At 43.5% G+C, this 27,511-nt stretch overlaps 1 protein-coding gene across 1 annotated transcript; it reads right to left on the bottom strand.

The window, feature by feature from the left end:
• Positions 1 to 1,058: 1,058 nt before the first annotated feature.
• Positions 1,059 to 27,148, bottom strand: CUNH16orf78 (chromosome unknown C16orf78 homolog). Its single transcript, XM_042693453.1, has 5 exons — positions 26,948 to 27,148; positions 20,626 to 20,733; positions 20,018 to 20,201; positions 4,013 to 4,262; positions 1,059 to 1,206 (listed from the first exon to the last, which is right to left on the bottom strand). The coding sequence occupies exons 1-5, from the start codon at positions 27,146 to 27,148 to the stop codon at positions 1,059 to 1,061; spliced, it is 891 nt and encodes a 296-aa protein (XP_042549387.1).
• Between the last annotated feature and the right edge of the window lie 363 nt (positions 27,149 to 27,511).

Here is a 27,511-nt window from a genome sequence, read left to right as displayed (position 1 = left end):
CTGGCCATGTGGGGACCCTTTTCCCAGAGGTTTCTGCTGTCTTGTCTGCTGCTTTTCTATCCCATGATCTGCCTTTTGCGTATTGATTTGTGGAAGTTAAAGCTGGATGGGAAGCTCAGGGCTTTACTATGGATAGCGTGTGACTCAACGTGGACACTCCTGTTGTGGGGTCCTTTCTGCGAAGTGAGCTCCTTATCCACTGGGAACTGGGGCAACAGCTCTCATTTTAACGGAGCTCTTAGGTATCAGAACTTGATTTCTGCCTGCCTGGTGCTAGCCTTAGCAGATAAGGAAAGGATAAAGAAGACCCAGAGAGTTAGTTAAAGAGCTTAAAATCACACAACTAGTACATGCGGCTGGTGAGATTCAAATTTACTTGAAAGGCTGGTGAGGACTAGACAGGGACCCGGGAAACAGGATGGGCAAGGCTGGTGCTCTGAAAGGCCCTGTGGGATGGGCCTATCGGCTCTGTTTTACAAGGGGGCCAGCATTATCTCGCCCCAGTCTGTCATTTTGTGCCTCTGTGACTGAGGGAAAGTTGCTTGCCCACTCTGGTTGCTTCGCTTCAGGAAATAATGAATTCCTAGATTCTGGCCCTTGGTAAGGTCCCAGAGTGAGTGGGGAGCCTGTGGCTGTGAGCATCTAAGGGTGCGCTAGTTCTTAGGTGCTAACTCAGCCTTCCCCACACTCATGAAGGTTAGCTCCCCACAAAGCCTGGCTCCATGCAGGGGATGTGTGGGTCCCCAATCAGAGCTTTATAACCTTTGTCCTTCCTGAAATCCCTGTCAGGACTTAGAGGCCTGTTTTCTTCACTTCTTCCTAGGAAGAAGGGCTCTCCTCTTTTTGGTGAGGAGCACCCTGATTTCTCCAAAAGCTGCTTCCCAGGTGCAGAAGACAAAGCCTACACCAGCACAAGCACTCATGTAGTTAGGCGTGTTTTCCTGTCTACGGGTCTAAAAGAGATGCACAGGGACATGCTAGAGGGTAGGCTGCAGCCACATGGGGACCATGGAGGAGCCCAGGGCAGAGGGAGCCTGGGGGTTCATTCAGAACCCCCCCTAGAGGGCTATGCTGGGCCTCGTGTCGAACACCTTCTTGGCGTCTATCTCTGCCTCCACCATGTGGGGGTGGATGTCCACGTCCATTCCCACGTCTTTGCAGAGCTTTAGCAGGGTGCGAATGTTGTTCTTGGACAGCCGCAGGTATCTGCAGGACAGAAGGAAGGCAAAAGGCATCAGATAAAAGGGGGGGGCCTCCCCAGGGGCCCATTCTCTTGCCTTGGTGAGGCTGACAATAGAGTTCTCCATAGAGGTGCTGGGAGTTTACTGACTGGTGACTCTGAGAAATCATTTTGCTGGCATTAGTAATACTCTTCTCCCCTCTTTCCCACAGCTTCTGAATTTAGCGCAAGAACAGAAGTTGGCAGGAAACAAAGCAACACAATGAAAGGTATTTATCTGGGGATTATCAACTGTGGGTTGTGGGGGGTGGGGGGGAGGAAGCGCATCCTATTCTGAGGACTCTTAATTAAAATGCCACAATTCAAATGGCATTTAGAAGAAGCTGCCACAGGAAGCTGAGTGGGAGATTACAACGTGCATCCCCCCCCCCCAAATCTCCCTGTCTCTCTTTTTTGGTGCTGGTCCTGGGGTCTGAACTCAGGGCCTGGGCGCTGGCCCTGAACTTTTTGCTTAAGGCTAGTGCTCTACCACTTGAGCTACACTTTCACTTCTAGCTTTTTTTTTGGTAGATAATTGGATATATGAATCTCACAGGTGTTTTTTTGCCCCTGTTGGCTTTGAACCATGATCCTCAGATCTCAGCTTCCTGAGTAGCTAGGATTACAGGCGTGAGCCACAGTGCCCAGCATCACTCATCTCTCTTTCTGTTGTTATGTGTAGATCCATAGAGGCCACAGGCCAGGTGATAGAAATTCACAACAGTGGACATAATACCTAGGCAGCTTTAGGTATAGATTTGTATACTTTGGGTTAATAATATTCAACCAAGTTGTTAGCACATTGATTCAAAATGTTTTCTGAAGTCCCCTACACTTGTGATATCCACACTTGTGATATACACTGAGGGATGGAATTGGTTCCATCTCTCCTATAAGATCAGGAAAGTATCTGCTATGGTGGCCAGAGTTCCTGACTCCATATTTGGCTTTGACCTCCATCCTAAGGTCAGGGGTGTGGAACCTTCCAGTATAAGCTGTTTACACATCAGAATCATTTGGTACATGACAGGCCATTTGTTGTCCACGGCCAACTGCCTGTGATAACTTTATATGGCCTGTGAATGATGTTATAAATATCCAAATGGCCCATGGCAGAAGATAAAAAGTTCCTCCACTCTTGATAAGGCCTCACAATTGTAGAGTCCTGACCTGGAGCTCATGATCCTCCTGTTTCAGCCTCCCTGAGGACTGGGACTGCAGGTATGTGCCACCAGGCTTGGTTGCTTGGTGTGATCATTAGTATGAGGGGTCAGGCCCTCTGTCAGGCTACTTGCTAGTTGGTTATTTTGTAACAGATGATAGGGGAGAAGCTGCAGGTTGGTATAACCTGCTTTTCTGCTCATTGGTAAAGACATTTTGCCTTCAAGGTTTTCCTGAGATTCACCTGCTTTTATGGCCAACTCAGGTGCCTTCATGAGTCTCTCCTTTGTTTCCTGAGCTGCCAGCCTGGGACAGTTTTATGTATTTGTGCCTGCGGCAGGCTTTATGATCCCACCAAGCTCTATTCATCCCTTCCTTGCAGTTTCTGATGGCTTTGAAGATGCTGTCTCTTCAAATGTTCTGCCTTCTTGGGGTGTGGGGTAGGAGTTCTGTCCAGATATCCTTTCTCACCACCATGAAGCCCAGGTAAGGCTGTCAGAGCCAATGAGAAGCACCTGGTTCATTTCAACACCATAGGCAAAGTTATCCTGGCAAGGGACCCCCAACTAGGGCAGTCAATGGGACTCTCCCTGTCCACCTGTCAGCAGACGCTCATTTTGATCATCTGCCCTTACCAGTCAGGGAGCAGCGGCACTGCAAGCCCTCAGGTGAGTTTATTGATGAGTTTATTGCTATCAACTTCAGATTGATGACCACAGGTTTCTGTGGTCTGGATTTCGCCTCAGCTAAACAGTTCAACTAGGAACTTTGTTCTTACAGAAAAGAATAATGCTGGGCTAAGGAGAGGAATCTTCAGATTTGTCTGTTTTTGTTGTGTGCAGTGGGAGCCAGGCTGTGTGGTGTTACTAAAACCTAGTAAATCCTGAGAAATAGAACAATGTGAGGTGCCGGTGGTTCATGCCTAAAATCCTAGCTACTCAGGAGGCTGAGTTCTGGGAATCACAGGTTAAAGTTAGCCAAGGCAGATATATCCTAGAGACTCTTATCCCCAATTAACCAGCAAATAGCTTGAAGTGGAGGCATGGCTGAAGTGGTAGAGCACCAACTCTGAGTGAAAAAGACAAGTTAAAGCTCCAGGTCTGAGTTCAAGCCCCAAGCCTGAGTTCAAGTACTAGCACAGCAAACAAACAAACGAACAAACAAAAATAGAGAACAAGCAAGCAAGGGGAATCTCTGCTAAGACCAGCCAGCCCCAAATGGCTTTGTACCTTGTTCATGGTCACTTAGGAGACTAAAACCCCAAACATATAGCCGATGTGACGAGGGGTGGGGACCATTTAATGCTAGGATCTTAGAGGGATTTCCTGTTAACTCAAGGCAACATGAGACCCTCTTCTCCTTTTGGAGTAATGCTCTGGTTTCTGGGGTGGAACAAATGGGTAGCTGGGAAGAGTCCTGGAAACACCAGAGCTGTGGCTTTAGAATGACAGCACCTAACACAGCAGGAGGCTGCTGGGAAAGTCACGCCTTGAGCCTAGAGCGGTTCTTTGGAACCCAGGGTCACAGCTCAGGCATACTGAGCCTACCCCCAAGGTTTCCAGCTGTCTGGATAGAGACAGCAGCGGCCAGCACCAAAATCCTAGGACCCTGGCACCACATGGGGCTGCTCACCGGCAGCTCAGCACCTCCTCTGGCTTCAGCATCTTCACATTCTCAATCTTGGGCTCCGTGCCCTTGTCCATGAGGTTTTTCAGCTTGCGCTCATAGGTGGTGTCCGGGGTCTTGGTGGCCCAGTCTCTCATGATGTTCACCCTGCGGCCACTAAATATGCCATCCTGCAATATGGGGTCCAAAGATGAGCTTTGCCGACGGTATGGCCGCTGAGTGGACTCCAGAGCAATTGCATCCTTGATGTCTAAGTCTGAAATTGGACATATGTCACCAGGGAGTTAGATCCTGGGAGAGTGAGAGGTGGGCTAGGTGGAAGGGCACCAAGACAAAGACATTAAAAAAAATAGCTGGGCACTGGTGGCTCACAACGGTAACCCTAGCTACTCAGAAGATTGAATCTAAGGATCACTGCTCAAAGCCAGCCCAGTTAGGAAAGTCTGGGATACTCTAATCACCCATTAACCAGCAAAAAGCTAGAAGTGGAGGTATGGCTCAAGGGGTAGAAGCATCAGCCTTGAGTGAAAAAGTTAAGTGAAGTGGCACAGGCCCCGAGATCAAGCCCATACACAATTTTTCGCACCCACATTATTGTGAGATTTGCCTAAGTTTTGATACAATGTGTTCATATTGTGTGACAGTTTGTTAAATTCATGCAGAAATACCTGTTTTATGTGGTCTACAATAACGGAAGGAACAGTAAGATTGCTTGATTTTTAAATCCATTATTTCCTAATTTGATGCCTTTGTTCTCTTTTACAGCACTTTCTGCAGTTCACTTTTTATTTCTATCTTTGGTGGCACAGGATTTGAGCTCAGTTCTTTGTGCTTACTAAGCAGGTACCTTGCCCCTGGAGTCACAACCTCAGTGCTTTCCTTTGCTCTGTTTATTTTTTAGATAGGGTTTTGCTTTTTGCCTGGCCTGGACAGTAATCCTGCTATTTTGCCTGGCCTGGACAGTAATCCTGCTTTTTATGCTCCCTGTCATAGCTGATGACAAGTGCAGGCCATTATGCCCAACTATTGGCTGACTTGGAGTTTCACAAACTTTTTTTTTTGTCCAAGCTAGCCTGGAACCTTAGCCTGCATCTTAGTCTCTCACATAGTTGGGATGATAGGCATACATGCCACCACACTCAGGTGTTTATTGATTGAGATAGGGACTCATGGTCCTTTTTGCAGGCCAGAACTCAAACTATGATCCTCCTTCTCCCTAGGATTACAAGCATGAGTCCCCACTTTTGCTGTGTTCTTACTTTTTTTTTTTTTTTTTGTCGGTCGTGGGGCTTGAACTCTGGGCCTGGACGTTGTCCCTCAGCTCTTCAACTCAAGGTGAGCGCTCTACCACTTGAGCTACAGCGCCACTTCCTGCTGTGTTCTTACTTTTATGTCTGAAAATATCATTCATTCACCAGCAATGACTTATCTGTGGGTTGGGGTAGGATTTATGGGGTATGGTCTTTACTCTCAGTAGTCTAAGTACCACTTTAGGGTTGATGCTAGTCTAATTCTTTTTCCTTTGTAAGGTAGTTGTTCATTCTCTGAGAACTTGCAGAAATCTTCTCAGCTAAGTTTAAGGATCTTAGCAGGATATGCCTAAGGGGATGAGTGTAGACTTCCTACACTTATACAAATGGATAGACAGTGGCTTTGAGATAGTATGATCTGCCCAAAGCCTCACAATGGGAAAGCTGCAGAATCAGGACACTTTATGCCTGCTATGGCACTCTGGTCTGGCAGCTGGTCCTTCACAAGGTAATAGGGTCCCTGTTCATGCATACTGAGAACTGGTGCCATGTCCTGGGAAAATCATGGTCTGAATGTCCTTTTTGACTCAAATGGGACTCTTGGAGATAAGATCATGAACTTTCCTGGGATGTCTGATCCTCTTCTGGACCCAGAGGCACCTATGTTGGAAAGAACAGAAATAGTATTAAAGGTAGTGACAATTCATGGTCTTTCTGGTAGAGGAGGGCACTGGAACCTCCACACATCATCTCCATTTACTGAATGAGAAAGCTGGTGAAGGTGCCCAAGACTCCATGGCAAGGGGTGGCCCATGGATGAACCCACACTAACAACATTCTGTTTTGTCTGGAGACTTAACATGATTCCCATTCTTGGTCTATGCCTGAACAGACAGGTTAGGTTTCTAGTGGGACAATTTTGGCACCAGGGCTGTGCACTTGTGGACAGTAAAGGCTGTGGTTCTCCAGCCCTCTGCGGTGAAAATATCTCTTGACCTAGATTAGACATGGGCTCGTGGCAGCACACCCAAGTGAATTCCCAGCTTCTTGGAGTTTGCCATTTGCTAAGATTTGTGTTAGAAATGGGCTCTGATTGTTTCCCCAGAATCTTTTACCAGAATCTTTCACCTGACATCCAAAATGATCTTTCTGAAATTCAAATCCAACTTGGAAACTTCCTCTTAAAACTTTTAATAATCTGCCACTGTAATTCAGTGAGGTTTATTCTTAGAAAAACCACGCAGAAACTTATGCTTTCAGCCAATGTGAGGAACTGAATATCTAGCTTCTAAGCATTTTATTTAATGGGCATATTGTAGGAACATTGGGAAACAGAAAACACAGGGAAGTGAGCCTTGATTAAGCTTAGGCATAGAAATGAGGTGAGCTCTGTGAGGGCCCTAGTTAGCAGCAGGAGGTTATAGCATATGGAAGGGGGCAGAGGACTCAGCAGTTCCCTAAGCTGGGGAGACAATCCATAACCCAGGTAGAGCAGGGTGGGTACAGCAGATAAGAAGGACGCAGATGACTTCAGAGTGAGGGGAAGGCTCTTCTCAGGTGAGTCCAGATCAGCCCAGACAGGACACTAGGCCAGCAATTTCTGTGTATCTGTTCTATTCACCAAGGCACGAGCATTTCAAGGAGAGATGCAGAAGGTTAAAAGTCACCCAAATCCCAGTTCTAGGGAAGAAGATGACAATGTGCGAAATCAAGGATACACAGAACAGGATTAACAACAGATAAGATTGCAAAAGGAAATATTAGTAAAATTGAAAACATGGTGATAGAGACTATACAAGAAAAATTACAAGGAGAAAAGACTGAAAGGTAAAGCTAGTGACTTGCAGAGCTTTAAGTATGTATTATTAGAACTGGAATACTTGAAAGAGAGGGAAGAGAAAAATAAAACCCAGTGGCCAGAAATTCCCCAAATTTGATGAAGTCTATAACCATTTGATGAAGTCTATAACAAACCCGGAACACAAACATAAGAAACATGAAGTAAATGACCTTCAGGCTCATCATTTTTCAGTTGCTTAAAGGTAAAAATCTTAAAAAAAGACAAAGGAAAGGGTAAGTTATCAAGAAATAAATTAGAATGACAGCCAATTTCCCACTGGAGACAAAGGGACACCTCATCATTAAAGAAAGAAGAAACATGGTCAGTCTAGAATGCCACACTCAGCCAAAGTCAACTTTCAAAAACAAAAGTGAAATAAATACCTTTAATGAAAACATAAAATAACATGAACTTATGTTCTTATTTAGGTTCATTAAGGGTGACAGACAATGCTTGGGGCAAGATACTTAGATCTATGCAGAGAGATGGAAAAAACTAGAAATGCAGATAAACACGTATGTCTCCTTTTAAATGACTCCTGAAAATGTTTAAAATTAAAGCAAATTTATGTATATACTTTTGTAATTCTTGTGTTTGAACTCAGAGCCTTGTGCTTGGTAGGCAGGTGCTCTATTAAAAACATGCTCTCAGATCTGTTTGTTCTTGCTATATTTGAATAGCAATTTCTCACATTTATGAAAAGATCTGGATTATGATCCTCATATTTATTCTTTTCATGTAGCTGGGACAACTGGTATGCATCACTGTACCCAGCTTACTATTGGTTGAAATGGAATCTTGTGAATTTTTTGCCTGGGCTGGGCTTGAATGAGAGTCCTCTGACTTATGCTTCCTGAGTAGCCACCTGTGCCTGGCTAAAAATATAGTCTTAAATTTTTTTTAAATTTTATTGCTGGGTGCTGATGGCTCATGCCTATAATATTAGCTACTCAAGAGGCTGAGATCTGAGGATCATGGTTCAAAGCCAGCCCAGGCTGGAACATCCATGAGACTCTTATCTCCAATAAACCACTCAGAAAACCGGACGTGGTAGAGTGCTAGCCTTGAGCTGAAGAGCTAAGGGACAGCGTTCAGGCCCAGAGTTCAACCTCTATGACTGACAAAAAAAAAATTTTATTGTAAAGATGCTGTACAGAGAGGTTACAATTACATAACTAAGGTAATGGGTTCATTTCCTGTCGAGCATTGTTATCCCCTCCTTTGTTGTTCTCCACTATCCCTTCCCTCCCCTGCCTCCCTTATCCCCCCCAACCCCCGCCCACTGAAGTTGTAAAGTTCATTTCCAACATAGTGTCTGGTGAGTATCATTGTTGCAATGGGTCATCCTATGTCCATGTTTCAGTGTTTTGTTATTCCCCTTCCCCTCCCCAAATTAGATAAATGTGTATACAAGATGAAGGATACCAAAACCAAGTACAGTGACAACAGGGGATATACCATAGGGGGAAGAACATACAAAAGAAACAAAAAATTATGTAGTATACTAAAAACAACAACAACAAAGAAAGACCTCTTGTGTCTATATCTTGGGGTTCATTTCGCTTAGCATCATCTTATATGGTCATATGTACATAGCTTTTGAGCTTTTCTGCTCATCTGATAAAATTATCCTAGACATATACTAATTATTGCAAATGAGGGAAACCATAGGACCTATACTTCTTTGGGTCTGGCTTACTTCACTTAATATGATTTTTTCCCAAGTCTTTCCATTTCCTAACAAATGGGGTGGTGTCATCCTTTCTGATGGAAGAATAGAATTCCATTAGTTAGAATGGCTATAATCAAGAAATCTAATAACAACAGATGCTAGAGAGGATGTGGCCAAAAGGGAACACTACTGTTGTTGATGGGAGTGTAAACTTGTTCAACCACTCTGGAAAGAAGTATGGAGGTTCTCAAAAGACTCCATATAGAGTTTGCTATGACCCAGCAATCCCACTTCTGGGAATTTACCCAAATGATCACAAACAAGGCCATACTAAAGCTACCAGCACAGCTATGTTTGTCACAGCATTATTCACCATAGCTAAAATATGGAACCAACCCAGATGTCCCTCAGTAGATGGATGGATCAAGAAAATGTGGTATATATATATATATATATATATATATATATATATATATATGTATATATATATATATATACACACACACACACACACACACATACATATATATGTATGTATATATATATAAATATAGTCTTTTGAAGCAAAACATTTAGAACATATGGAAAAATATAATGTGTGACATTAAAGCACAAAACCTGAGAGAAGAATAATGCAAACATATTATTGGAAATTCTTTTTATGCTTTCCATGAAGTGAAGTTAGGCTGAGATAAATTAAAGGTGTATGTTATTATCTCTAAATCAATCACCAAGATTGTGCAACAGAGTTATAGCTTACAAGCTAAAAAAGAGGAAGAGGAAGCAAAAATAGTACAAAAAATATCAGGGGAAAAAAGAAGTAACAAATAGATGAATAAATACCAAAATGTTAAATTAAAACCCAGTGCTATCAAAAGCTTTATGCAGAGTAAGTAACCTCTCTGATTGTAAGGCTGAGAGGTAGATTGAAAAATATGTTCAGTTTTTCTAGCTGTACTAAGGGTCAAGTAACACAAATGTTTGTATTTAGGCTGTACACATACACATGTATTAGGAATGACTGTGACAGGCTGTTTGGTAATCGTGCATCACCTTGCTTAGTTATCTTTTGTGTGTGCATATTTGGACAGTGTGTTTACCCTCCGTTAGCAAATTATAAGTACTGTATTTTAAACTATTATTTCATGAACATGCAATGACCTTACACTAGACCTCCAGAATCTACTCATAACTGACAGTTTGTACCCTTTACCACCATCCCAGCACTGGTAACCACTATTCTGCTCTGAATAGATGCTGCATACGGGTGCAGCCAGTGACCTCTTGCTTGTTCTACACGGGGCTTGCTTCTCTTTGTGGCTGAATGGCCTTCCATTGTATGTATGTGCTGCTTCTTTGTAATTCATTGATCTGTTGCTGGGCAGTTAGCTTATTCCATTTCTTGGCAGTGCTGAGATGAATATAGAGGTATAGATGCTGCCAAAATATTGACTTTACTTCCTATGGCAGATATTCTCAAGTGGGATTGCTAGATCATATGGTAGCTCTGTTTTTTATTTTTAACCTTTACAAGGATTTTTTTTTTTTGGGTCCAGTCATGGGGCCTAAACTCTGGGCCTGGGCGCTGTCCCTCAGCTCTTCAGCTCAAGGATAGTGCTCTACCACTTGAGCCACAGTGCCACTTCTGGCTTTTTTTCTTTTTGCTTATGTGGTGCTGAGGAATCGAACCCAGGGCCTCATGCATGCAAGGCAAGCGCTCTTCCACTGAGCTACCCTCCCAGCCCCCTACAAGGAATTTTTTTTTGTTGGTTGTGGGGCTTGAACTCTGGGCCTGGGCGCTGACCCTGATCTCTTCAGCTTAAGGCAAGTGCTCTACCACTTGAGCCACAGTGCCACTTTTGTTTTCTGGTGGTTAATTGGAGGTGAGAGTCTCACAGTCTTTCCTGCCTGGGCTGGCTTTGAACCAAGATCCTCAGATCTCAGCCTCCTGAGTAGCTAGGATTACAGGTATGAGCCACATACACCTGGCTCCAAGGAAATTTATAGCGTTTTCTAAGTCTGTGCCAATTTATATTCTTGTGAACAGCATACAAGGATTTCCTTCTCTCTACACCTTCTCTAACACTTCTTTGTTTTTCCCCGCTTTGGTGGGAAAGCCCAGGGCCTTGGGCTTACTAATTAGGTACTCTATCATTCGAGGTGCACCCCCAGCCCTTTGTGGTTTGGTTATTGCTTGTTTGCGTGGGGTTGGAACTCAAGGTCTTGTTTTTCCTTGGCAGACATTCCTCCTTTTCAGCCACATCCCCAGTCCCTTTTACTTTAGTTATTTTTATTTTTTTGGGTCCGGTCGTGGGGCCTGAACTCTGGGCCTGGGCGCTGTCCCTCAGCTCTTCAGCTCAAGGCTAGAGCTCTACCACTTGAGCCACAGCGCCACTTCCGGCTTTTTCCTTTTTGCTTATGTGGTGCTGAGGAATTGAACTCAGGGCCTCGAGCATGCAAGGCAAGCACTCTACCACTGAGCCACCTTCCCAGCTCTACTTTAGTTATTTTTAAAATAGAGTCTCCTGTGTATACCTGGGCCTGCCTGAATCATGATCCTCCTATTTACACTTCTCACCCAGCTGGGATGACAGGCAGGTGCCACCACATCCCACTTTTTAATGGTTGAGGTGGGGGTGTCTCACAAAGTTTTTGCTCAGGCTGGCCCAGATATGCAAATGAAAACAAGCTCTTGTCATTGACATGAGCCACCCTAAGAGGTGTGAGGTAGTATCTTCTTTTAGCTTTGATTGCAGTTCTTTGGTTAGTGATGCAGAGCACATTTTCACGTACCTGTTTTCATTTGCATATCATCTTTGATATGTAAATTTCAGGCCATTTTATCCAGGTTTGTTTGTTAGTTTTTCATATTGAGTTTTATGAGCTCCTTATACATTTTGGATATTAAGTCAATCTTTCTGTTGCTGTAACCAATACTTGAGGAAATAAATGTGAGAGAGTTAGCATGTATTCTGTCTCAGAGTTTCAGAGGTTGCAGCCTTTGGGCAGGTGACTCCATTATTTCTGGGCCTGTGGTAAGGCAGAGCATCCTCGTGGAAAGGCAGGTGGGCAGAGCTGTTCATCTCATGGTGGCCAGGAAGCAGCTGATTAGGAAGGACTGGGGACAAGGTACCTTTTCAAGGCATACTCCTTAGTGGGCTACTTCTTCCAACTAGAGCCCTCCTTCCTAAGATGCCAGTTAAAAATGAGTCAATCAAGAGATCAATTAATAAGGCAGAGGTCTTGCCTGCTGGAGACTAAGTCTTTCACACATGAGCCTTTCAGGAACACTTCACAAACTGAGAGCAGAACAAGAGCCTGGTTGTGCAATTAGTCCCCACCCATAAAGATTCTGTCCTTCACCATGGCTTCGAGCAGTCCCATAGACATCAATCACCAAACCTGGAGAAGTTGCACATGACATCCTTGGGCATCACATTGAAGCCTACTGCCCCAGAAGACTTGCACTTGAAGAGTGGACTGATTGGACCCCATTGGTGTGTGCGGAACTGGGCACCCAGTCAGAGAGGCTAAATGACAACACAGGGAGATGCACAGAGAGCTCATACAGGCTTCATGAAGCCTCTGATCCGGTCTGGGATTGCTGTGGTCCTCAGGGTGTCCAATGATCTTGAGAGTCATGTAGCTCTCTCCTAGAGACACCTTCTTAACCCCTGCAAAACACATCTCAGGCAGGACCTTCCCTTGGGACCCCCTCTTGTCTACTGGGAGCTCTGCTTGTGTTCTTATTCAATAAATCTTTGCTGTTTTACTTTTACCTCTGTGTCCATGGACTCATTTTTTTTGAAACCATAGAGACAAAGAGTTGCAGTTTTTCAGTAACAAAATTATAATACAAACTAATCCATTATCAGAGTTGATATTAGGGAGTGCTTTCTAAAATACGTTTGGAAGTGTTCTTTCCTCTTAAATTTTTTGGGAGTTTGAGAAGGATTTTTGTTAATTCCTATTTAAATGTTTGGTAGAATTCACTAGGCTTTTTTTTTGTTGTTGTTGACAGACTTTTGAGTGCTGATTTAATCTTCTTATTATTGGTCTTTTTTTTTTTTTTTTTGCTTGTCAGGTTTTATTTTCTAGGAATGTATTCTTTTTCCTTTCTTTTTTTTGGCAGTACTGATATTTTTGATCTCCTTATGTTAAACTTGCTAAGCAGATAATCTACCACTTGAGCTCTATTTTTAGCTCATTTTGCTTGTTATTTATTTTTGCTGGCATCAGGGTTTGAACTCAGGACCCTGTGTTTATTTGGCTTATTGGCTTGACTGACACTCTATCACTTGAGCCACACCTTCAGCCCTGCTCTTTTGTAGGTTATTTGGGAGTATCACAGACTTTCTTGCCCAGTCTGGCTTTGAAAAGAGATTCTCTGTATCTTAACGTCCTGAGTAGCTAGGATTACAGACATGAGCCACCAGCACTCAGCGTTTGTTATTTTTCTGAGGGTCTCAAATGTGTGCCAGGCCAACCTAAACTGTGATTGTCCTATCTACTTTTCCAAATAGCCAGGGTGACAGGTACCTACCATCGTGTTGTAGCTATCATTGGTTGACATGGGATCTTGCAAACCTTTTGCCCCTGGGTGGTGGTGAACTATGACCCTCCTGAGTAGCTAGGATAATGGGTGTGAGTCACCAATTCTGGCTTCTATTACTTTTAGGTACCAATATATTGCTGTACTATTATTTGTGATAATCTCTTATGATCTTTTCTGTTTTTGTTGTGGCAGTCATCATGTATACTCTTTCATTTGTGGTTTATTCATGTCTTTCCCCTCTTGATTAGTTTACCTAAGGACTCCTTAATTTTACTTATCTCTTAATTTCATTAATCTTGTTTGATACCCTTTATTTCTGCTTTAAAGTTTACTATTTCCTTCCTTCTGTTAACTTTGGGGTTACTTTGCTCTTTTTTTCCATTATTTATTTGTTTATTTTTATTGTGAAAATACCATATAGAGGGGTTACAATTACATGAGCAAGGTAATGAGTACATTTCTTATCAAGCATTGTTGCCTCCTCCTTTGTTTCCCCTTCCCATCCCTTCCCATCTCCCCCCCATCCCCCCCCCGAAGTTGTAAAGTTCGTTTTTTGACACCTTGTACATCTCATTGTTGCAATGAGTCCATCTGTATCCTTATTTAAACAATTTGTGTTTTCCCTTCCCCTTCACAAATATTTTTTAGCTCTTAAGGCATAAAGTTGGCTTCTTTATTTGGGATATCTCTCTCTTTTATTATTATTTTTCTTAATGTAGGTATTTACAGCTGCAACTCACTTTAGAACTGACCTTGAAGCCATGATCAGTTTTGATATGTGGTGTTTCTGTTTCCATTTTTCAGGAATTTTAAAATGTACTTTTGATTGCTTCCTTGAACTCTTAGTTATCTAGGTGTGTAATTTAATTTCCATGTATTTAAGGAAAAATCCCATTTTTCCTTCTGGTACTGATTTGATTCATCACTACTACTATGCTCAGAAAAGATATTTGAAATGATGTAAATTTTCTTGGATTTGTTAAAATGTCTAACATAGGCCCTACTATGGATATATTGGGTGAACTTGGAAAAATGTGCGTTCTGTGGCTGGTGAATAGAGTGTTCTGCAGGCATCTGTTAGGTCCATTTGTCCATAGTGTTTTCTAGTTCTGCTGTTTCTGTATTGATTTTTCTGTCAACTTGATCTAGCTCTCCTTTTATGTTTAGGATATTAAATTCTCTTCCTATTATTGTACTGCTATTTATTTCTCCTCTCTGTTCTGTTAATATTTGTTTTATCTATTCAGGTGATCTGGTGTTGGATGCATACGTATTTACAACTACTACATCTTTCTGATGAATTGATCTTTTCATGGTTATTTAATAACCTTCTTGGGGCCATGTTATCTTTTGTTGTTGTTTTTCTGGTCCTGGGGCTTGAACTAAGGGCCTGGATGCTGTGCCAGAACCGTTTTGCTCAAGGTTAGAACTCTACCACTTTGAGCCACAGTTCTACTTCTGGCTTTTTTGGTAGTTAATTGGAGATACGAGTCTCATGAACTTTCCCACCTGGAGTTGGCTCAGAACTGCAATCCTGAGATTTCAGCCTCCTAAGTAGCTAGGATTACAGGTGTAAGCTCTGGTGTCCTGCTTCACGTGACCATTTTTAACTTAAGATCTGTTGTGTGATATTAGTTAACTACCTCCTTTTCTCTTTGGGCTTCCTTTTGCACAGAATATCTTTTTCCATTCTTGATGACCAGCTTATATGTGTGATTAAAGTTAAAATGAGCCTCTGGAGTGCAGCATATGGTTGGATTTCTTTCAGTGCCTCCATTCACTGTACTTTGGTTAGAGAATGCTCTAGTTCAGATTCCCCAAATTCTTGCATTGGAAACTCGACTTCCAATGCAATGGGGTTGGATGGTGAGGGTTAATGTCTGCATCAGAGGAGCGTGTTGATATGAAGCAAGTCTGTCCCTCTGGCTTCCTTCCTGCATCTCCAGCTTCCCCTTCCCCTTCAGACATGTTATGATGCCACACCTAAGCCCTCTTAGGTTCTATCAACATGCCTGGCACTTCCATCACCAGCACCGGTAGCCACACTGCTCACTCCGGAGGGTTATTTTAGAACAGTGTAGAATGGGCTGAGCTGCAGACTAATCCTCTTACACTTAAAGTAATAACTGACAAGTAAGGAGTTACATTGTCATTCTGTCATTTTCAGATTGTTTACAGTCCCTTCCTTCCTGTCTCCCTGTCCTGCTCTCCTTGTGCTAGGTTCGACTCTATTACTGAGCTTTCCTCTGTGGTCATTACAAAACAGCTTAAAACTCCCAAAATCCTACTCTAACCTCCTAACAGTTAAACTTTCACCAAAGGCATAGAGTATGATTTTATTTTTTTATGATGTGATTTTTATTTTTTCTCTATTTTATGCCCCCAATGGTATGATATGTATTTTTTCTTGTGTGTTCATGAACACAGTACTATAACTAGAGTTTTTCTCTAGAGTTTTTCTCTAAACATAGGAATTGATCGGACTTTGTGGAAACAATATCAACTGCTACCCATACTACAAGAACTTGATTTTGATGTACTTATGCTTTAAATGCTTGAGGTAGACAATGGAAATTGTCCAAGTTAAAAGAAGAGCTTTTCCAGGTGCAAGAAGCTCACAACTGTAATTGTAGCTATTCTGGAGGCTGAGATCTGAGAATGATAGTTTAAAGCAGCTAAGGCAGAAAAGTTTGTGATATTCTTATCACCAGCAAAAAGCTGGTGGAACTACAGCTCAAGTGGTAAAGCACCAGCCCTGAATGATAAAGCCAGTGAGAACATGAAGCCCTGAGTTCAAGCCCCAATTTTTTTCCTCTCTCTCTCTCCCTCTCTCTATCTCTCTCCCTCTCTCCCTCTCTGTCTCTCTGTCTCTCTCTCATACACACACACACACACACACACACACATTCACACACACACACAGATATACACTGTGGGAGTAAGAGAGAGAAGGATGGAAAGAGGCTAGCAAGAACTAGATCTGGTATTTTCTAGCATACTGGGTAATCATAATTCTATAACAATCTATAAGACTTATCAAAATAAGGAGAAAACAAGAGTTTAGAGTTTGTAAAGATAGGAATGCTAATTTCCTTGATTGGATAATACATGTATCAAATCACTGTACTCTACCTACACCTTAGAATTATGAGTAACTACCATCATAACAATTTGTTAGTGGCTACATAAAAAATATGTAAACCTCATTATCAACTGGAGAAGAAGCCAATAGTTTGATACATGTATGGAGTTTTGTGTAGTAATATTATAAGACAGTTACCAGAAGGTGAAAAGCAAGTTTGGTAGTACTCATTGTAGCTAGTTTTCCATGTAGTTTAAAATATTTAATTTTTATTTATATTTACTTTTATACTAAAATACAATCATTTTTTGCCTGGGAAGATCTCAAACCTCAAAATTTCTGATCTCTGGCTCCCAAGTAGTTAGGGTTACAGATGTGAGCTGTTGCACCAGACTTCAATGGTGTCTTTGAATTCAGTGATTCTTTTGATCAACTTGACTGTTAAAATGCTTTATTGCATGCTTATGTTTCAAAGAAGACACTGTATTCTTTATCTCTTGGACTTCTTTTTTCTTTCTTTGTACTGAGGATTGAAATCAAGATATTCCTTTGTCTTACAAGTGCTCTGGCACCTGAACTATGCCCACAATCCTTTTGCCTTTGTTTTTCAGATAGCTCCTTGATCTATCTTTGCCCAGGTTGGCCTTGGGCCATGATCCTTCCTCTGGGAGGTACCTGGGATTACAGGTGTGAACCACTATGTGTCTCTTGTCTTTGAGTTAGGGTCTTATAAACTTTTTGCCTGTGCTGGCTTAAGTCACATGTCTTCTGTCTCTGCCATCCTGAGCATCTGGGATTACAGGACTATGCCACCATTCTTGGTCCTGCTTTTTTATTTTTAAAACAAAGTGGCTCTATCTCTGTGTTGCTTAATTATTATTTTCCTAGTTTCGCTAGTTTTTTTGGTTAGTTCATTGAGAATGTTTTTGTAGTTTATTTTAAGAGAATTATTCTGAATTAATTTCCAATCAACTTGTTAATTTTTTGGTGGTCTACTAGAACTTTATTAGTTTTCTTTGATGGTGTTATAAAGAAACTCACTTTCAGTCTAAAGACACAAATTTAAGTTTATTTTGTTGTTGTTGTTGTTGGGGTTTGCATTCAGGGATTGGGCAATGTCTCCTGAGCTCTTTTGCTCAAGGCTAGTGCTCTACCACTTTGAGCCACAGCACCACTTCCAGTTTTCTGGTAGTTAATTGGAGATCAGAGTCTCATGGACTTTCCTGCCTGGGCTGGCTTCGGACTTCAATCCTCAGATCCCAGCCCCCTCAGTAGCTAGAGTTACAAGTGTGAGCCATTGGCATTGGCTCAAATTTAAGTGCAAAATGTAAATGTGGCAGCCATGAAGTCTAAAATCGGGAAGAGACTTTCATAGAGGAAGAGAACCAAAATTAGACTAAGATACTGGTAGTGAAAATGGAGAGGAAGTGAACTAGATGAAGGTAATCTGACCTGGTACCTGTTCATGGAAACTGGTCATGTCGGTGAGAGAGGTTATGAAGCAGAACAGAATTTCTGACTGTGTCTAGGTGCTGCCATGTTCTGAGACAGAGGGCGCAGTGGAGCCATGTTGAGTTTCCAAACTAACATTGGGAATGGGCATGCCCTGCTTAGGGGCTGCTTTGTCTTGAACTCATCTCCCTAGCCAGATCATGCCTGCTTAATTTAGGCTATAGTCAGTGTGCACAGGAAACTTCCCTTGGTGTGTCCGGGCTCAGCCCCAAGTCCTAGATTCTACACCTCCATCCCAGTGGATCTGGTCCTTAGATGTTTCTGAATACCTGCTGTTGCTCTTGGATGGACCCATTTACTGCTCTCCAGTGGCCACTAGTTGCATTACACCAGGAGAGAGGACACCTCCATTTGCCCTCATTAAAGGGGAATTTGTCAAATCAGCTTGCTTGCTGTGTATGTGGGCACTAAGATGGAAATATTTAGTCAGCTGGTATAAGATTTTTTTTAAAGGAAATTTTTTTTTTGAGAAAAATATCCCTCCTACTTTGGGACTAAGACAAATGGAACAAAAATCTTTCCAATTCCAAATTATAATGGGAATACATGGGGTGAGAAATGGCAGAGAAACAAGAGTTTGGGGAGGGAAAGAAGGGGAAGGACAATAGCTATCAAGGACTGGTAAGAGAGGAGACTGGTGGGTGCTGAGGAATTTAAGCAGATTCTCATTCTTTAGGTTAGTTTTGTGCCCTGACCTTACCTTACTCGAATCCCAGCATGATACTGCAAAAGTATCAGAAACTTTCCCTGTAGGAAAACGTATCTAGGAACAACATGGGGCAGGAGATAGGAGAGGTACCTGGTGCTGGTGGCTCAAACCTATAATCCTAGCTTCTCAGAAGGCTGAGATCTGAGGATTATAGTTTGAAATCAGCCTGGGCAGAGAAGTCCAACAGACTCTTCTCTCCAGTCAACTGGCTAGCAGCCAGAAGGCACAGCTCAAGTGGTGGAATACCAGCCTTGGGTAAAAAGAATAAAAAAAAAAACTAACAAGAGCACTGAGTCCTGGGTTCAAGCCCCAATACTGGGGAATCAAAGGAACTCACCACCAATTTCTGATTTGCTGGCTACACAATTCTGGACATGGGCCCTCTGATGCTGCTTCCATCTCAAGGCTTCATGCAAAAGTTTTGGGGAGGAATAAAGGCTCTTTTCATCCTATCTGGAAAGGAGCAGAGGAAATCTACCCCCACTGAAAGGAAGATCTAAAGAAAATCTTGAAGGCTACAAACAGGACCAGGATGCTGGAACAAGACAACACGGGGGGTCACAGAATACTTGGCTGAAGTGTGAAGTTTCACGTAAGGTTTAGGCCAATTTGGTGTTACTTTTAAAATACTCTTTTTATTTTGGTGTAAGTATGGGGTTACAGAATATTTACAAAGAAATCAAAGAGGGTGTCATTTTCTGAATGCTAACATCTCGCATAACCATGGCACATCTCATAAGCCACAAGCTTCCCTTGGCCCCTCACAGAGCTTTTTGGAATTTGATGAGTTTCTCCACTAATGTACTGTTCTGGGATTCCACCCAGGATCCTGTACTGGATAGTCACATTGACATATGACAGAAAACAACTACAGTTTGCTCACAATGGCTTTGGCATACTAAATTAAAAACAACAACAACAAGAAAACAGATTTTCTTTTGTTGGGCACAATCAAGGCACTCTTGCATAGAAGGACTGTCAGGCTCTGCCCAGATGTTCTGCCCACTTTCCCCATGGGGTGGGTTGCCCTATGGGCTGGTTGGAATTCTTTCCTGATTCCTCTTTCCCTATATCCTTTGGCTTAAAGAAGCCAAAGGGCTGGTCCAGGGCTGGGCCTCCTTTCAGTGAGCTTTTCATCACAGATAGCCAGCCATGTTTTTAAGCACCTTCAGTGTTGGGCCAGGTGGTCTGCATGTATGACTGCTAAGCCATAACACAAGGCGTGTTGATGTCCTGTTTTATACAGGAGGAATGTAGACCCCAGAGGTGGAGGGACATGTCCAGGGTTCTCCAGCTTTGATTCATGAACCAGATTTGAATCTAATGGCATGGATTTCTGGTCCCTTGGAGAGAACAATTATGATGTTCTGGAGACAAGTCTACTCCCTTACCAGACTTCCTCTGGCCATCTTTGCTCAGGTTTATATTCAGTTGCTTGCCCAGCTGTTCCACTCCGAGCTTCTTGGAGTACTTGGACTCTCTTCTCTTGGTGGATTTTTGCTTTATGTCCTTGTAGGGAGTAGGAGAAGGTACCCAGTTACAGAAGCTGACCCAAACAGCCATTTTCAGAGTTTGCTGAAAAAATGGGCAAAGGTGACAGGGGGAGGCCTGCTCTGGGTCCTAGGGAGGTCTGAGTGGGAGGGCGGGCTCTTGATGCTGGCTTAGTAATATTCCTCACTTGGAAGGAGGCTAGTAGGCACCCTGGAACCCCACAACCCTTGCTGATAAAGAGATCTGCAGCTGCCCTTTTGTCCCCATGACTTGGGGCTCCCATATTTCCTGAGCTGTGTGGGGGAGAAGAGTGGAGGGAGGAAGCTATGGCACTTGGGAATAGACTACAGGAATGCTGTGATTTGTTGGGTGATGCTGGATAGGAGTGAGGAGCATGTAAGGGATTTTCTTTTGGCTGCAGTTGTGGTACAGGGATGTGTTTCAGAGCCTTCAGTGAGAGTTGAAGCCATATCCCATTGGGGAAAGGAGGTGGAAGGCAGCACATTACCTCTCCCTGGAATGACACCCTTGGGGCTTCTCCTTGCTTCTTCTGGCTGGCTTTGATTTTCTTATCTTCCTTATCTGCTCTAAAGAATTCCTCATTGGCCTTTTGCCTCTGAAAAGACAGAGAAAGGGTCCTGAGCTGCCTTTCCAAGACTCCACACTGTGTCATGTGAAAGGCTTCTTTGTTTTTTATTCTTATTTTTTTTATTGTGAAAATACTGTACAGAGGAGTTACAATTACATGGGCAAGATAATGCGTACATTTCTTATCAAGCATTGTAGCCTCCTCCTTTGTTTCCCCTTCCCATCCCTTCCCATTCTCCCCCCACCCAATATTCTTCCCCCCAACCCCCCCCCCCCCAAGTTGTAAAGTTCGTTTTTGACATAACGACTTGTACATCTCATTGTTGCAATGGGTCCACCTGTATCCCTATTTAAATGATTTGTTTTCTCCCTTCCCCTCCACAAATTATACCAACATCAAATACAGTGAAAGCAGGGGTTATACTGTGGGGGAGGGACATACAAAGCAACAAAGAAATCATCTTATAAATGTGTTAGAAACAATTGCATGAAAGAAAAAAATTGAATACATATCTTAGGGTTCATTTCCCTAACATCAACTTATCTGACCTTTTCTGCTTGACTCAGACATATACTAGTTACTGCAAATAAGGGAAACCATGGGACCTATGTTTCTTTGGGCCTGGCTTACTTCACTTAATATAATTTTTTCCAAGTCTTTCCGTTTCCTAACAAATGGGGCAATGCTGTTCTTTCTGATGGAGGCATAGAATTCCATTGTGTGTATATACCACATTTTCTTGATCCATTCATCTACTGAGGGGCATCTGGGTTGGTTCCATATCCTAGCTATGGTAAATAATGCTGCAATAAACATAGTCATGCTGGTAGCTTTAGTGTGGTCTTGTTTGTGAACATTTGGGTAAATGCCCAAAAGTGGGATTGCTGGGTCATAGGGGAGCTCTATGTGGAGTCTTTTGAGGAACCTCCATACTGCTTTCCAAAGTGGTTGAACAAGTTTACACTCCCACCAACAATGCAGTAAGATTCCCTTCTGTCCACATCCCCTCCAGCATCTGTTGTTATTAGAGTTCTTGATTATAACCATTCTAACTAGGGTGAGGTGGTATCTCAATGTTGTTTTGATTTGCATTTCTTTTATGGCTAGGGAAGTTGAGCATTTCTTCATGTGTCTATTGGCCATCCTTCTTTCCTCTTCAGAGAAGTTTCTCTTTAAGTCTTTAGCCCACTTATTTATTGGGCAGTTGTTTCTTTGAGGATTTGTTGTTGGGGGATTTAATTTTTTGAGATCCAGGTATATTTTAGATATGAGACCCTTGTCTGTTGTATGGCTAGTGAAGATCTTCTCTCAATCCGTGGGCTTTCTATTGATCTTGCTGGCTATGTCCTTTGCCATGCAGAAGCTCTGCAATTTCATGCTAAAGCTAAACCAACATGAGTTAAACCATCTTAACAGGCCCATCTCAAGCATTGAAATAGAAACAGCAATAAGAGACCTCCCATCTAAGAAAATCCCAGGACCAGATGGTTTTACAGCAGAATTCTACAAGGCCTTCAAAGCAGAGCTCACACCAATACTTCTCCAACTCTTACATGAAATTGAAAGAGAAAGTTCACTACTGAACTCATTCTATAAACCATCATAACCCTCATCCCAAAACCAGGCAAGGACTCATCAAAGAAAGAGAACTATAGACCCATTTCTTGGATGAACATTGATGCAAAACTTCTCAACAAAATTTTGGCCAATCGACTTCAACAATTCATCCAAAACATCATACACCACGATCAAACAGGATTCATTTCAGGGATGCAAAGCTGGTTCAATATATGCAAATCAATTAATATAATTCATCACATCAACAGGAGCAAGGATAAGAACCACATGGTATCTCAATAGATGCAGAAAAAGCATTTGACAAGATCCAACACCCCTTTATGATGAAGGTTCTGGAAAAATTAGGACCCATTTCCTCTTAACTCAGGAAAGAGTCAAGGATGTCCACTCTCTCCACTTCTCTTCAATCTAGTATTAGAATGCTTAGCTACAGCAATAAGACGATGCAAACATAAAGGGGATCCAAATAGGGAAAGAAGAAGTAAAACTCTCCCTCTTTGTAGATGACATGATCTTGTATTTAAAGAATCCCACGGACTCCACTCCCAAATTACTCAAGCTCATTCAAAACTTTGGCAAAGTAGCAGGGTATAAAATTAACCCTCAAAAATCAATGGCTTTTCTGTATGCCAACAATGAGAAATGTGTGGCTGAAATTAGGAAAACAACTCTGTTCATAATAGCCCCACAAAAAATAAAATACCTAGGAATTAACTTACCCAAATTAGTGAAGGATCTCTATGATGAAAACTTCAAAAGCTTGAAAAAGGAAATCAAAAAAGAACTTAGAAAGTGGCAAAAACTCCCATGCTCCTGGATTGGAAAGATCAACATCGTGAAAATGGCAATACTTCCCAAGGCTATCTACAAATTCAATGCAATACCTATCAATATTCCAACCTCATTCTTCAAGGAAATAGAAGAGGCAGTCCAAAAATTCATATTGAACAATAAAAGACCCTGAATAGCAAAAAACGATCCTCAACGGAAAGAACACTGCTGGAGGAATATCAATACCAAATTTCAAACTCTACTACAAAGCCATAGTAGTCAAAACAGCTTGGTATTGGCACAAGAACAGACCTCAGGACCAATGGAATAGAATTGAAAACCCAGAAATGAACCAACAGACCTATAGCCATCTAATCTTCGATAAGCGAGCTAAAAAAATAGAATGGAAGAAAGACAGCCTCTTCAGTAAATGGTGCTGGCAAAATTGGTTAACTACTTGTAGAAAACTAAAGCTAGATCCTTATATGTCACCCTGCACCAGAATCAACTCCAAATGGATCAAAGATCTCAGAGTCAAAGCAGATACTCTGAAAACATTACAGGATGGAAAAGGAGAAACCCTAGGACTCCTTGGCACAGGCCAAAATTTTCTTACTAGAGACCCAGAAACACAACAAATCAAAGGAAGGGTTGGCACATGTGAAAGGCTCCTGTGAACACTCTCCGCCTCAGGTAGCTGCTCTCTGGAACTCTCATCCACTCTGTCCTTTGGCTTGTAATCACATCATGGTGTCCAACCGTGGTTGTTCAGTGTTGCAGAATGACCAGTTCTAGATGCCAAGTCTGGCTTTGTCCCTCACTCCTTTAGTACACATTGGTATCTCCCTTCCTCTTCTCTATGAAAGTTCTGCTCCTCAGACCTAGCAGGAATTCTAGTTCCTTCCAAAAGGTCTTTTATCTGTGACTCCTTGACCAGTCTCCAATCTGAAGCCTACTCCGATCTCTCCTCTTCTCATTTCATCTTGAGCATTCTGTTCCAACACAAGGTCCTCTTTAGGTGAGCACGGTCAGCTGTGGGAGAGCTGAGCAGCCCTGTCTGAGCTGGGCGCCTTGGCTGTGGCCTGCGCCTTGCCTCACAGCTCCCACTGCAGGGGCAGAAGGAAGGCTTGCTAGGGGTCTCCAGTGTCCTCTGGGTGGGAATCCAGCAGCGTGCATGAAGGAAAAGTCATCCAGAAAGCACCAGACCCAGCCTCTCAGTGGAGCGGAGAGGATGCAGATTTATTATGGGAAGGGTGAACTTGGCTGTCTGTCCCTGAAACCCTGCCATTGTGGTTATAGGGACAGTGGCCAGGCTGTGGGCGCAAAGTGAGACTGCAGGATGTAAGCCTGGTCCACTGTACTACCTTGGGGAAATGGCTGCTTTTTTGAGGACTCAATTTCTCTGTCTGAAGAGTGGGCTAATAGCAGGACCTCCACTGGGAGAAGGTGGTGCTAAATGATGTATGTGTGTGTGTGTGTGTGTGTGTGTGTGTGTGTGTGTGTGTGTGTGTGGTGGATGGGGAGGCCACCATGCAGATGCAAAGAAAGTTCCCATGAGCCAGAAGGGTAAGTGGGAAGGAGCTGGCCCAGGGTCTGCTTGGAATGGGAGCTGTGATTTCACTGCAGGGTTTTGCTAGGCTTAGTGAGGAAGGGCAATCGCCTTGGGGTCAGGGCCAGGGATTGTGGTGGAAATGAGGGGTAGGGGGGACAAGGTCATATCCTCCAGGGCGGTCTACCTCCTGTGTTCCTCTTTATCCCTGGAGGATCTACTGTTGTTCACCACCCCCAGCCCCATCCTCTGGGCAGAGTTGAAGCCTTACACTGGAAGCCACCGTCACTGTCCCTAACTCAGAAATATATGTGGTTGAGACTCAGGAATCTGGAATCCTCTCTGATGTGGTCTGGGGTGGGAGCAAAGCCCAGTGGCCAGGCCTGATGTAAAAAAGTAGAGGAGGCCAAAGGGGCCTTGACAGTCATCACCAACATGTCCCCTTACCACCGGCCACCGCCTGAGACCTGCCCTGTAAGATTTGTCAAGGGGAAGTTCAGTGTTTCTGCAAAGAATAATGATGAAGGCAGGCAAGCAGATTTGTCAGTGTGAGGTTGCTCCCCCCTAGGTCCACAGTCTTCTTCAATGAAAGCCACAGATGAGGTCAAGCTGTTAAAACATGTTAGATATTCAAATGGCTGTCATTTCTTGTCATTTCTGTATGTGACAGGGATCCAGCATTCAAATGGCAGGGGGTGAGGGTGCAGGGGTATTGTAAGTCACAGGCACGTTGGAGGGGGCTGTTAGCCAGTGGCTGCTGATCTTTCTTTGGGATTGGCACTCAGGGCCTTTCTGGGTATAGGAGAGAAGGAAGCTGGGGATCAGAGTCACCACTTTCCTGAGATGTGGGGTGCTGATCTTTGGAGAACGAGAAAATGGAGGCAGGTACGAAGTACTGGCCTAGGGAACTTGAGGACTGAGTTGGAAGCCTCTGCCTTTCATGAAGGGCAACTTCCTCAAAGGAAATGCCTTTCTTTCATGTCAGTTTCTGACCTCAGATAGTGGCCAAGTGCTGCTGAGAAGACAAGCCACATACAAGGCTGTGCACCGGGGAGGCTGTGTTCATCACAGCTCAAGCACCGCCATTAGTGACGCGGCGCACACCCATTCTGCTCTGGGGCTGGCTGTGGCAGGGCTAATGGCATCCTGACCCAGTATATGATCTCCAAGCCCATAGCTCATTTCTCCACTGAAGATGAGCTGGAGATAGGGAACACTGGGGAAAACTAGGGCAAAGTTGGTAGCTATAGTTCCTATCGAGGGGAAGGCACGTGAGGATGGCCTCTGAGTCATGCAGATACGAGGAGTCCCATGGAGAACAATGGCTGTGGAATGAGTGCCCTTCAACCCGGAGCCATCCGGAGGAGGGACATGACAGGGGACAGTGGGGGGGGATCCTGTCCTGTCTGCACAAAGATCCTCGAAGGCACAGTCCTTTTGTATTTTGTTCTCCCTTCATTCCTTCCTTCGTTCCTGTCTTCCTTCCTTCCTCCCTCCCTCCCTCCCTCCCTCCCTCCCTTCCTCCCTTCCTCCCTTCCTTCCTTCCTTCCTTCCTTCCTTCCTTCCTTCCTTCCTTCCTTCCTTCCTTCCTTCCTTCCTTCTTCATCCCTTCTTCTCTCCCTTCCTCCCTCCCTCCCTCTCTTTCTGTCTACTGGTACTGAGGCTTGAACTCAGGGCCTAAGCACTGTCCCTTAGCTCTTTCTCTCAAGGCTGACAGTCTACCATTTGAGCCACAGCTCCACTTTCAGCTTTATTTTGCTGGCTATTTGGAGATAAGAGTCTCATGGACTTTTCTGTACTGGCTGGCTTCAAATAATGATCCTCAGATGTCAGCCTCCTGAGTAGCTAGGATTACAGGTTTGAGTCACCTGTGCCTGGCTCCTTTGGTGCTTTTCAAACCCTGAAGGATAGTGACATTTCCCCACAGTACAGTTTGCTGCTGGCATTGGACCAAGGACTGCCTTTTTCTTAGAGCATCTACTTTAGAAACTTGCATTAGGAAAGTCTGTCCCCTTGAGAGGTAAACCTCCCAGCTTCCTGACACGTTTCTAGAACTGTCCAGCCTTTCTCATGGCCCTGAGAGCTGAGCCTATAAATCTAATCAAGACTCATGCACTCCTATCAGTTTTGGTGGGAGAGGAGGAGCCTAGTTTTGAACACAAATCCATAAACACAAATGCCTGACACATGAACTCACCTTCCCTCTAACATCTATCAGTACTTTTCCACTAGCTCATCCTAGTGCCTGTGGCTTTGGGGTGTCAAGATCTCAGTCTCTCTCCCCTATTTCAGTGAACTGGACCAAAGCCTTCAACTGCTGTTCTTCCACAACACCGCACGCACCTGCATGGATCGCTTCTTCTTTCCCCACCTCCGCTCCATCCACTCCAGCACACGGGTGAGATCAGACATCCGCCTCTCCTCCGCCGTCCTCCACATAGACTTCCTCTCCGTAGGCATCATGCTCTTGATGTCCACTGGGGCCTGGGACGTGAAGTCTCTGCTAAGCCTTGGAACTTTCTCCTGCGCTTTTGCTCCCTGCATCTCGTCTTGATGTTGTGACTGTGTTGGAAGGTAGCACCCAGCCTTGAGATGGGACCTTAAGAGGTAGAATTAGGTGAGCTGCTGGAATATTGCCTTGGGAAGTGATTGTGAGGTCACTGTTGGCCTTGGCAGGTGGCCCTTGGGGACGTAGAGGAGAAAGGATGCTAGCCGCCTCCTTACTTTGTCCCAGTGGCCACTGGCCCTCCTCATTCCACTTCTATTAAACAAAACCAAATTGGGTTGAGACAAAGGCTAGTTTAGGTGTTTCCTTTTCTCAAAAATCTTCATGGACCCTGTTGTGTAATCTAAATTCCTTAGATTGGCATTGCAGTGTACTGTAAATAGAATGACACTTTTTTGGTG

Source organism: Dipodomys spectabilis, unplaced genomic scaffold, assembly GCF_019054845.1.
Source record: "Dipodomys spectabilis isolate Male_0828 unplaced genomic scaffold, ASM1905484v1 ptg000165l, whole genome shotgun sequence".
Lineage (NCBI taxonomy): Eukaryota > Metazoa > Chordata > Mammalia > Rodentia > Heteromyidae > Dipodomys > Dipodomys spectabilis.
The sequence above is the reverse complement of the archived record's forward strand: the minus strand, read 5'-3'. Positions and strand labels throughout refer to the sequence as shown.